The following is a 12,672-nucleotide window of genomic DNA, read 5'->3' as shown; positions in this document are numbered from 1 at the left end:
GGATTTGAGCCCCGCATCGGCTCTGTGCTGACAGCTCAGAGCCCGGAGACTGCTTCAGATTCTGTGTCTCCCTCTGTCTCTGCCCCTCCCCTGCTCATGCTCAGTCTCTCTCTGTCTCTCAAAGATAAGTAAAAAAAATTATGAAAAAAAAAATCTCTGCTCTAAAACCTATATTCTTTCTAATGTCTGATGCTTCTGGCTCCCAAGCCTTCCATGAATATTTGCTGAATGACTGAACAAAAGAATTTGTATGTTTCAGAATACTTCCATTTTTATTTTCATCAAGACTGTGAAACTCATACTCACTGAGCTAGGGAAAAAAAAAAAAAATCAATGGTGTTTCCAGAAATGCAATACGGCTAAATGTAAATAATTACTTAAATCACCCATCAATGAGTGAATGAAGGGTTGCTTAACCAAAGCTATGACTTCAAGGTTATTCAATACCTTTCATCAAACAAGGGTCAATGGGTTTGTGCACTGAGCCCTGATTTTATAGTTTCTCATTTTGCCATTCTATGTTAAAATCCATTTGCTCACAATTTCAAAAACCACATCATCTTTTGGTCTCATCTCCTTAAAGACAAAAAGTCATGCTTGAAACGTACTAGCTAATTTAACACAAATCGCTATGTAAGGAAAAGACACCAGCTTAGGGAGAGAAATAAACTATCTGCAGACTCCCAAAGCAACTGGTCGGGGTTCAGGAAAATGACAAGAAACAAAAAGTCTGCATTCTAGTTATATGCAAAGCTCTAGATTGACCTCAGGTGTTCTTAAGAGGTGAACAATTATCCCCATGCATGGAGGAAATCTTTACAGAACTATATGTCATAGTGGTTTTAACATCTTTGCTTGGAACATATGCTTCAAACAGCCAGGAAGAGACAGGCTGTAGACATCACCTGAGCTTAAGTCTTTCCTGGCACCCTTCCCCATGTTCTCTACTTAAAATAGAGACCAAACAACGCAGGATGTGGAACCCTAGTGAAGAACATTCTGCTTAGCAAATATATTGAATCAACAGATAGTTACTGAGGGCCTGTGCAGGAGGCACAGGAGAGGTGTCAAAGTAGAGATGGAGATTACTGAATAAGCTTCCTCCTTTCAAGGAGCTTGCCCATGAACTATCACAATACAAGGCAGAATGTCACAACTTCAGACGTGATCATGAAATAATTACAGGAGTTCGGAGATCATCACTGGAATCTGAGCTTCCTAAACCACCAGCAGAGAGGCAATAGCAGAGGCAAAGTCACATCATGAGACCAGAAAAATGAGTCAGTGGCTATCTTTGGGAAATTACAGACAACTAACAGAAACCCTGAGACAGACCAGGAGGTATAAGCATACCCTCAACACTAAGCAGCTATCTGGCTCCCCTGTGATTTTCAGTACGTGAGTGTTACAAATTATTCAAATTGAGCCTCTACCAAGCAGCATGGAACTGACTGCATCTATCTTAAAGCTTCTCATTTTGAGAACACCTATTTTTCAAACATACCCAAAGTGTCTAACGCTCTTACAAAACCAAGTAATATTTCTTTCTAAAGCCTGCAAGTTAATTTACCAAAGAGAAACAATTCTAGGAATTGTAAATTCTGGGAATTTAGTAAATTCCTATGTGTTTGTCTTGTATGTTACACCACAACATGAATTAACAACCAAATTGCACGTGAATTCTAATTTTATGAGAATTCTCAAGATCTCCTTGGTATCCTGGTAGTAAATACCTTGTATAAGGAACATGATGTACCCAAATGTTTTCCCCTGCTGAGCTCATCAGTTCCATTCCAGTGAGCAAATACAAGACAGATACTCACATCCACTGTACTATAATCTGCTGTTCAAAACTGGCTTCACTTACATGTCACATATGAGTCACAGCAATCTCTTCAGACATCCGTAATATGGATAAATGCTGGCTATCCAAGAATTTACATACGTGAGAACTAAATGCAGACAACCAAAGGGATTCCTATTCAAAGTAATCCATACCTCATCACTGCAAACAAGACCCCCAGGATTCTTTTGAAGAGATCCTTGCTTCCGTTCACTGTTAGGAATGTATTTAGATTTCATTCTATACCCGGACACTGTAATTAGCACTTTGAAAGTGACTAAAAAGGAAACTTTCTTGCTCCTTGAGAAGGTGCACACCTGTTACACAGAGAACAATACGCCACAGTATTGTTTCAGCCAGTACCACCTTTTGCAACTTCAAAACAAATAGCAAAATCATACATCTGATAAGGGTCTAGATTCCAGAATACGTAAAGAACTCTTAAAGCCCCAAAACAAAAACACAACCAAGTTCAAAAATGTGTGAAGGATGTGAAGAGACATTTTTTTCCAAAGAAGCCACACAAATGGCCAACCAGCTCACGAAAAGATGCTCGTCGTCACTAATCATTAGGGAAATGCAAAACAAAACCACAATAAAATACACTTCGCATGCACTAGGATGCCTACAATCAAAATAATGGAAAGGAACAAGTGTTGGTGAGGATGTAGAGAAACTGGAACTCTCGTACATTGCTGGCGGGGATGGCCGCCGGTACAGCCACTGTGCAAAACAGCTTGGCAGTTCTGTAATAAGTTAAACATAGAATTACCATATGACCCAGCAGTCTGCTTCTGAGTACGTACCCAAAGGAACAGCAAGTAGGTATTAAAACAGAGACGGCACGCAAAAGTTCGTAGAAGCGCTATGCACAACAGCCGCAAGATAGAAACAACCCCAACGTCCATCAACACCTGACTGAATAAACAAAATGTGCTATATCCACTGGCATATTATTCAGCCATAAAAAGGAAGGGAGCATGATGCATGCTACAACGTGAATGAGTCATGAAAACAATATGCCAAATGAAAGAAGCCAATCACAAAAGACCACGTATTATATGGCTCATTTCTAGGAGATGTCCGGAACAGGCAAATCTACAGAGACAGAATGTAGATTACTGGTGACTTAGGGCTGAGGAGATGGCGGAGGGAGCGGACATCCAAAGGGTATATAGGGTTTCTCTTCGTGCTCTAAAATCAACTAGAATAATGGCTGTATTTGTCTATGAATATACTGAAAACTACGAAACTACTAAACACTTTAAATGTGTGGCCCGTATGGTTTCTGAATTATATCTCGATAAAGCTGTTTTAAAAACTTAATAGCAATAGTGAAAGGTGCTTCATTTGGAATTTTCTTGCCCAACAGTTGCTACGGTTTTTTGATTTTTGCAAATCAGAGTTTTGGGTGAAACAGTAGTGTTTGTGTCCCCAGGTCTAATAAATAAAACGGTTTATGGCCATCACTGCTTAAAGTTGAGTTTCTCTAAATAAAAATCAATACAGGTAAGACGAAATTTCCCTGCGGTCAAGTGTTCCCATCTTTCAAAAACAAAAACAAAACCCAAAAGAGCAAATGATAACTCGTAACAATTCAAGCGGCCAGGATCTGTCAGATAAGATGCCTTTTCATTGTCCATCACTGCTCCCCTTCAGGACAGCTGCAAGGCAAGAGACAGTGTCTGCGCCTAGAGCTTCCTCGGGGGAAGCAAAAGATACTATCTCTTTCGGGACCCAAACAGCTTGACCACTTTCATTCTGGCTTCTCAAATACAAAGCCAACTAGTGTTTTAAACCTGGGTTGATGACAGGGAATTTAAGGAAAGACAGTATCCAGATAATACATATTTATATGTGGTTTCAAACAATTCATACTGAGACTAGTCTACAGCAAAAATAGTTTACAAAGCAGGATGCTTTTCACCATTCATGTGCTGTGTTTACTGACCAGTCTGCCATTAATGAATTCCATTTTCTGTCCTTCTTCTAATACAGTGCTACTGTGTCCCCAACCAACCCCATAAAACACATTTGCAGCTATGAACAAGAATGCCATTTTGTTTTTTTGTCAACAATTTCTATTGATAACATTATATCCAATGCATTCATTTCCTAGATTGCTGTCTGGGGCCCAAACTATATTTATTTTTATTTATTTATTTTTTATTTTTTTTTTAACGTTTATTTATTTTTGAGACAGAGAGAGACAGAGCATGAACGGGGGAGGGGCAGAGAGAGAGGGAGACACAGAATTGGAAGCAGGCTCCAGGCTCTGAGCCATCAGCCCAGAGCCCGACGCGGGGCTTGAACTCACGGACCGTGAGATCGTGACCTGAGCTGAAGTCGGACGCTTAACCAACTGAGCCACCCAGGCGCCCCCGAAAGTATATTTAAACCATGCTTGATGTGCAGAAGACAAATTAAATTTGACTTGTAAGGTTTAAAGAAATGATTTTGTAACGGATCAGGACCTCTATTTTGACATTTTCCTTTAAATTCATTTAAACTTAGAGAATTTCAAATGCAACACAGTTCCATCTTTTTCTCTGTCGTCTTTTGACTTGAAATTGCCATCCTCGTATATAATATATATAAAGATTGGCAACTCTGGAAACTGAAATAGAAGTGGTACATCTCCAGTTAAAGTAGTACAACGTAAAAATGGAAAGGAAAGCATGTCAATTTGAGATCGACCCAACAAATTTAGTTCCCATAAAGGCTAAATCACATATCCAAGGCTTGATGATAAATCATTAGAGTTTGCCAGTTGTAGAAGATCTGTAGTAAGCCATCTGGCTTATTCAGTTTACATCAGTGTAACGAGTGTTATCCCAAGATTCTGATATTTCCACAGCTCATAAGTAATGAAGCTACTGGCAGAGGCTGTATCATAACCTAATTTCTGGGGGGGGGGGGGGGGGGGAGATCTTATGTGATTTTTATTTGTTTTCCATAGCAAATCAAAGTCTGAATGCTGCTTCAAAACACAAAAATGCATTTCACTGAATTGGAAGGACTATGGTAGCCAAGTTTAGGCACAGCCTTTTGCTAAATCCATCCATTTACCCCACTGTATGCTCGTGTTCTCCCTCTACCCATTTCAAGAAAGAAAATACCAAGGCCACAGTTATTCCTGCATGATCCACCCCCCTAACTTACTTTCCTTTTTGCAAATGTGTTGCAGCAGAAAGTACCTTTCAGGAGAACATACTCTGCCCGTTCCCAAAACAGACCAGAAAGAACTGTTCCACTGGCTTCTGTGGGAAGAGAAAGCATCATCGCTGCCTCCTTTCCCTTTCTTCCCCCACTATTCCTTCTGGTTACCAGCTCCACCCCATTCCATCCATCTCCTAACCTCAGAGAGTCTAAAGCCAGCTGGAGCTGCGGCTGTTGGCTGGTCTTTCCCTTGAAACAATGAGGCTTAAGCGGCAAAGCAGAGGCATTTTTCAAAGTCGAAACGTAAAAGATGAAACCACGCACATCACCTTTAAAATACTCGGTAAATCTCCTCTCTTTCATCTCCTGTCTTTCGCTCAACTATATAGGAGGCTTTCTGAAAGTAGAGCTGTATTCCGGAACGATGGCTCTCGAACTTCAGCCTGCATCAGAGTCACCTGGAAGACTTGCTAAAGTACAGGGCGCTGGGCCCTCCGCCCAGACTCTTTCATTCAATTGGTCCGGAATGAGCCCTGAGCAGATGCATTTGTAACAAGGTTCCAGGTGATGCCGATGCTGCAGATCCAGGGCCACACACGCAAAGCTACTAGCGTGGACAAAGAACAAATCGCTAAAGGAAGGCAAAAGATCGGGGATTTAAGATTCTAATTCCCATCACCTCCAGTTGTGTGGCTCTGCGAAAGCTGAGTTCCGTGGCACACGGGGATTAACACGGGAAGGTGGAGCTAAGAGCAGACCAGCTGCTTGACTTACTTCCCTTCTCTGCTGGCCCCTGAAGATGTTCAGAACAAAAGTAGCAAGAAAAGGAAAGCGAAATTACGCAAATAAGTATGACTGTGTTCAGCCAGTCTGCTCTTGAGATCTGCACTTGCCTCCTGGCTGACTGGAGAGCTGCGCAGTGGGCGCCCGAACCAAACGGAGTTGGGTTCAGGTCTGGCCTACGGGCTGTGCGTCCTTCGGCCAGTCAGTGAATCTGTGTTCTCATCTCTGCCACATCAAAAATGGGAATAACAACCGAACCCACCTGTAGCATTGCTATGTGCATACAATTTCATTCTGCATGTGCACTGACGGGACCAGACACAATCAATGTTAGCTTTGATCGTGAATGGTCGTATCTCCTGGCTCTACTGTGAGAACATCCAATATGTTCAAAGTTGTCAGACCTATTCGAGACGGTAGGTTCAGTTATTAATGCCAATAAATAGCAAGTAGAGACTCTGTGTCAGATGTATAATGGCACACAAGTATATTAAAATAACACCCTGACAACAATTTTTGCTAAAATGTTATTCTGATTTGGAACATTTTCACTTTATCTGGACTTATATTTCAGGAAAACACTGGCCTCCAAAATTGGCTAACTCAGGAAATTGAGAGGGTATGTTGACTAACCACAAATTTTGTTTTGACAGACACTAGAATAGTAGAACGGACGAAACAAGGGGAAAGTATTCTGCAGATACCTTGGCCTTGTATTATTAAGGGTATATTTTAGACCCTCTTAAAGACCACAAGCCCACTCTTCCCCAAAGTCATTATATTTATGCAACAAAACAACAGGGAACAAATTTGGCCAAGGTATCCTATTTTCAGTTTACAGAAGTGATGTCATTTTTTTTTTACCCCATCATGTCAGTCAGAAACTTCCTGATGAGTTACTAACAGCAGCAATGTTCAACCGATCAGTCCTTCCCAGTTCCAGAGTGAAGTCACCCTTCTACCAACGGAGCCCCCAAATTTATCAGGCCTCATCTTTTGAAATATATGATGAAAGCATTCAATTCTGGGCACAACACACTTTGGGCTCAATTTTCAAAAGGTTAACGTGCCAGACGTCACAGTTTCTTGATTTTACCCCCCGGGGTCGCCTCTGTTCTTTCCTCCTCTCCGGTTTTCCTGTCCCCAAGAAGGGTATCAGAACCACAACATCTCAGGAGCTGGATGGAGGTCTGAGCTACAACCTAGTGCAGCCCGGAACTCTACTAATGAAAAACCTGAGGCCCATGAAGTTTGAGCGCCCTCCCTAAAGCCAACTGCTTTGAGGGCACTAAGCACAGATGTCTTCCTTCTCCATGCACTGTATTTTCCCTGCCCCACTGGCCTCCACATTTTGCTTGAAGGGAATTTCAACAAAGTATTCGTTATCAGATTTTACAGACCCCTAAGCTTCAAAACCACTTCCCAGTGCCAGTTAACAGGGATTATGGTTGATGGTTTAAAAGAAAAAAAAAGGGGGCGCCTGGGTGGCTTGGTCGGTTAAGTGTCCGACTTCGGCTCAGGTCATGATCTCACGGTCCGTGAGTTCGAGCCCCGGGTCGGGCTCTGTGCTGACAGCTCAGAGCCTGGAGCCTGTTTCAGATTCTGTGTCTCCCTCTCTCTCTGCCCCTCCCCTGTTCATGCTCTGTCTCTGTCTCAAAAATAAATAAACGTTAAAAAAAAAAAAAAGAGAGAAAGAAAGAAAAAGTTACCTTCGTAGCACTAGCAGGTGTCTGAGACCCTGTGAAGTCTCCATGAGACTCCAAAATGCAGAACTCAGGGAAAAAAAGATTTGACTCCCTAATAAAAGTGCGTTATTACCCCCAATCTTCTAAGAAGCCTGATGCTGAGGATTGTTATTTGCAAATCTGCTCGGACAATGTTTTCCTTTAATTTTCCCTAAAGCATCTTACAAAACCAGAGTTCTCCCAAGTTTCTACCGAAACAGGAGCGTACCTTTTAAAATCTGAGCTTCTCTGCGTGGAAAGGGCATGCTTGTTATCTGCGTTTCTATTTCAAAACGCTTCAACCCATCTGTCACTTTGCTGAGGTGGTTCCTGTCCTTCGAAAACGGCCTGCTATCCAGACCTGTGGCTTCCGCGACTCAGGGACTCTTGAGGGAAGTGTGGAGGCTTCCAGCCCCCTGGAGTCTTTGGCCCGATACGGCCCAGCGCTCCAGAGGCTTCCCTTTGCGCACCCGCTCGCGCCAGGCAGATGCCGGAGGTTGGCCGGGTGGCTCAGGTTCATCACCTCGGACGCGGGCAGGGAGCTGGCGCCTCCCCAGCCTCTCCCCCCGCCCCCGCAAAAGCTCTCCGGGCCGCGCGGGCAGGGGCGGGGGGTGGAGATTCGGCCCCTCCCGGACCGGGGCGCGCGCCAGCCGCGGAGCCGGGACCCGGGCGTGCGCTCGCGCGGCTCTGGCACCGCTCTCCCCGCGCCCGCTCCGAGCGGCGGGTCACGCCCTCTCTCTGCGGCCGCTCTCTCCTCTCGCCGCACAACCCTTTCCTCACCTCTGCTAAAAACGGGCGGCCTCGCTCCTAAGACACGGAGCGCAAGGCAACCCCCCCCCCCAAAAAAAAAAAAGTTCTGACTTGAGACGCACGCAGCGCAGAAGAGACTCGGGTCACAGCAGGCGACACTGCCGGCCAGGCTGACCCGGGGCCCTCGAACAGCCCCGGATCCCCGGACGCAGCCCCTCCCCGCGTCCCCCTCGCCGCCGCCGAAGGACAAGCCAGCCCAGGGTCAGCACGGGGGCCCAAAAACTGCCCCTGGGTCACGGAGGCCGGCGGGCAGGAGAGGGACTCGCGGGGCAGAACTGGCAGAACCGAGCGGGGAGGGGAGCTAACTCCACCCCCCACACGCCCCCGGAGTGCTCACGAGACAGGACTACGGTCACCGACAATGCCACGGGGTGGGGGGAGGGGGACTGTCCCTTCCCCTCACCGCTCCCCACACCTCCAGGCCACAAAACACACACTCGTACACACCCACAAACACACACGCCCGCACTCCGCCCCGGACCCGGGGACAGAGGCGGGGAAGGTATGCGGCGCCCCGCCCGGGGTACCTGCCCGGCCCGCCGCCTCCGGGCGGACGGACGGACGGCCGCACGCACGGACGCGCGGGAGGGAGCCGGCACCCGGACGTCCCACCTGGGGAGCCTCGGGGCGCCGGCGGGCGGTCGCAACGCCACAAGTCCCCGGCGCGCCCCTGTCCCCTCCCCCCCTCCCCCGCACAAGTTCGCGCGGCCGCCGCCGCCCTCGCCCGGCCCCCCTTCCTTACCCAAATACTGCCGCAGGTCGAGCAGGAAGCGAGGGGGTCCCCCGCTGAGCTGATAGAAGAGGGAGCCCAGGCAGAAGACCAGCAGGGTGGCCATGCAGAAGCCGTAGTCCCGGAGCGAGAAGCGCAGGAAAGGCAGCAGGGGGACCCGGCGCTTCCAGCTGCCCAGGCCCGGAGGGGCGCCCCCCAGAGGGGTCCCATGGGGCCAGGGATCCGCGCCGCCGCCGGGATGCTGCTGCTTCTTCTTCATCGCCTGCTCCGCCGCCTCGCACAGCCTGCCCGTGCCAGGAAAAGGTCACCCATCCGCCTGCGAGGAGGAGAGCCCGGCCGGCCGGCTGCACATGGGCAGGGCCGCGCCGAGGGCAGCCCGGGTGGGGGCGGGGAGGGGCCGAAGTTGCCGGGCTCAGGAGACTTTCCTCGGCATGGTCCCCGCCGCCGCGGCCCGAGCGGCCGAGGTGCCCGGCCCCGGCTCGGCCCGCGCCCGCGCCCGCTAGCGCCCCCGCGCCCCGCGCCCCGCCGCGCCTCGGGCTCGCTCGCGGCCGCCGGGGCTCGCCTCCAGCGCCAGCGTGGACCCCCCGGCTTTGTGTCTGTCGGTCTCGGTGTGTTTTGTCCCTGTTCAGACTCCTCTAAAAGACGGCAGGGAGGAACGGGAGGCGGACACCGTCGCCTCGCTCCACCTCCTTGACAGGGGTTTTCCTTCTTCTCCTCCCCTTTCCCTCTCCGGCTCTCCGCGGCCCTCTCTCCTCCCTCTTCCCTCCCTCTCGGCGCTCGGGTCTCCGGGTTTCTCTCGGGTGTCACGTTACTGCCTCTGACCGGGGAGCGGGGCGGGGGGCGGCGATTATTCGCCACGAGGAAGAAAGTTTCTGGGTGTTTTTCTCCTTCCCCCTTTCTCTACAGTCTGGCCTCAGTTTCTGCGCCACCAGCGACCTCTGGGGGGCCCCGCTGACTTCCCTCTCTTGTAAACAGTCACCGGCAGGAAGAAGCACGACTTCTTTTACTATATGTTGTTTTTTTTTTTTTTTTTTCATTTCAGGAACTCGATTCTCCTTCTAGATCCCGAGCTGCCTACAAAAGGCCGGTTAAAAAAAAAAGGTACTTGGGTATGTGTTCGAGACTTGACTGAGATGGTCCAAGAGCAAGTGGTGTGAATTATAATTCGACATGACCCCTGGGGTCAGGCTTCTCGCTCCGACTCCTGGTAGAGAAAGGAAAGAGGACGCTTTCCCCTTGCTCACAGAGCCCCTCATCCACGTAGCGCCCAGAGAGGCAAGGCGGTGGTACAGGGCGGACTCCCGGAGGTCCTTCCTCTAGCCGATGAGGCGGGGAAGGGCCCTTAGGTACCCACTTCATCGCCGCCTCCCTCCCTTCCTTGGGAAGTTTCTGGACCTGAAAGAGAACCTCCCAAGGTAGAAAAGACCGCATCCAACACCGAGCTGGTGATGGGGGTGGGCGATGCACGAAAGGGCTGCTCTCATCAGCCACACTTTCAGTAAGAATCATTTACTGCTGGAGACAAGCTGTACCACTTGAGGCTCAAGGGACTTGCCCCAAGACACAGAGCTTCTAGGAGTCCGGTCGGGAGCTGCACTGAAGTCTGTCTGACTCTCCAGCCCACTGTACTAACCACTGCCCTGCACTGTCTCCCAACCCGGGCCCCCGGCCCTTTTCTCTTAATCTGCACAGTGATTGGAGGAAGAGATAAAACTCACTCAGCCCAGACCACCTTGAGAAAGGATGCCCTGGGGTTTTGGTGCCTCTCACTGCAACATTCCAGTAGCAGCCAGCCAGTTGCAAGAAAGAATCAGGAGCCAGGGACCCCTATGATTCTAAGACCGTTTTCCCGAAAACCTTTTTAAAGGTGTGTATCTGAAAACTGTTCTATGGACAATAAGAGGATCCTGAGGTCAGGAACTTACAATTTAAGAACAATACGATTTAACCATAATCCGTGCATACCTCTCATTCCTGATTTGAGATGGGTGAAGAAGACACCTAGATCTTAAGCTGGAGAGAGTTATGGATGAGGCGGGTAGTGTCACACATGCACACACACAAATTCTACCTCCCAGTTCTCTGCCCTAGCCCACCTTCTCAGGGATCGGAAGGCTGCTTTGGGGTCCAAAGGGAAGTCCCTTTGTTCTGTCACCGAAAATCCTACGCTGTTCGTGGTTTGTTTCACATTTATTCTATGAATCAGAGATTTATTTGGATTAATATGCACATTTGAGATATGTGAATGCCCCTGAGAGAATTAAGGCAATCAGTCATTGCCCATTAATGCGAATTACTTTAAACACCACACTGAGTAGCCCAGAATAGGCGCCCAATTAATAATTTTTTAGTCAATGAAAAGGGACTGAGGGTCGGAAGAGCAAGGCAGAGTTGATAACGTTTCAGAGACCACCTCTGACAAATCGGACCTGTACCTGCGGCCTGATCCCGTAATATGACGGTTTTTCATTAGATGTAAGATACTGTGCAAGGTTCTGCGGGCTCGCAAGGCCTGCCCAGGGTCTAGAGACTCCTCTCACAGAATGGGTTGGGAAACCTTCCAATTCTTTCCCCTCAACAAAGAAATCTGAGCAAGAATGAGGTTATAACGGGGAAATGAAGCAGGCAGGAAGGAAATAAACATCTGTAAAAGTAAGTAAATATGGGAATAAGAGGGTTTTTTTTTTTTTCCAGTTGTGAAAAAGTTTTGAGGCAAGCACAAGGAGGCAAGGGCCCAGCTTAGAAGAAAGAAGCTGTGACATGAAGAATTTTAGAAAGAAAAAACAGGCCAGTTTTTAAAAGGTTGCATTAATGGACTAATCGTCTTTAAAAAAAACTCAGGAAGGGGAAAAAAAATCAAGGTACAAAGAAGTTGTACGTGGGGGGAAAAAAATGCCTTGCATTTTCACCTAACAAACACTTAGATTTGGGGGTAAAATTTTGCTCTGTGAAGTCTTGTAAATGTCCCATCCAAAAAACAAACAAACAAACAAACTTTTAATCTAAAGTACTTACACTGATGAATGGTATCTTTATTCAAACTGGTTAATAAATCAACTAATTATGGGAATTTGTGAACAATTTTATGGATAGTCTTATACTTAATATACTTTGTTTGGGGCGCCTGGGTAGCTCAGTCGGTTAAGCGTCCGACTTCAGCTCAGGTCACGATCTCACGGTCCGTGAGTTCGAGCCCCACGTCGGGCTCTGGGCTGATGGCTCAGAGCCTGGAGCCTGCTTCCAATTCTGTGTCTCCCTCTCTCTCTGCCCCTCCCCCGTTCATGCTCTGTCTCTCTCTGTCTCAAAAATAAATAAACGTTAAAAAAAAAATTTAATATACTTTGTTTAACACCTCGAGTGTCTTGGGCTTCTTCATCCCTTTTCTCATCAGTGACTTTTCCTCTCTCTCATCGGAGCCCCTCATTTTCAGCAGGAGCCTCTCTGACCATCAGCAGCTGCCCTGCTTGGTTCCCCAAATGTCCACACTCCAGCAATTTTTTCAGCCTTTTCAAGAACCCTCAACTTTTCAATCCATCGCTCGTCTTGTGTGTTCATTTGCCCCTTTCCCCAATTTAGATACCTGATCCATCGTTGTGATCCCTATCTTGCAGACACCCCTTCGC

At 47.8% G+C, this 12,672-nt stretch overlaps 1 protein-coding gene across 2 annotated transcripts in view; it reads right to left on the bottom strand.

Annotated features, from left to right (window-relative positions):
• The window catches only part of UST (uronyl 2-sulfotransferase), a 301,922-nt gene extending 292,400 nt beyond the window's left edge, over positions 1-9,522 (bottom strand). For both annotated transcript variants that reach the window (XM_042987293.1, XM_042987294.1), the window contains exon 1: positions 9,062-9,522. In XM_042987293.1, coding sequence (XP_042843227.1) covers positions 9,062-9,308 — 247 coding nt within the window. In that variant the 5' untranslated portion in view covers positions 9,309-9,522. The remainder of the gene's footprint in view (positions 1-9,061) is intronic.
• Positions 9,523-12,672: the final 3,150 nt, after the last annotated feature.

The sequence above is a fragment of the Panthera tigris genome, chromosome B2 (assembly GCF_018350195.1).
Source record: "Panthera tigris isolate Pti1 chromosome B2, P.tigris_Pti1_mat1.1, whole genome shotgun sequence".
NCBI classification, from domain to species: domain Eukaryota; kingdom Metazoa; phylum Chordata; class Mammalia; order Carnivora; family Felidae; genus Panthera; species Panthera tigris.
Note: the sequence above shows the minus strand (reverse complement) of the source record. Positions and strands in the feature narration are given on the sequence as shown.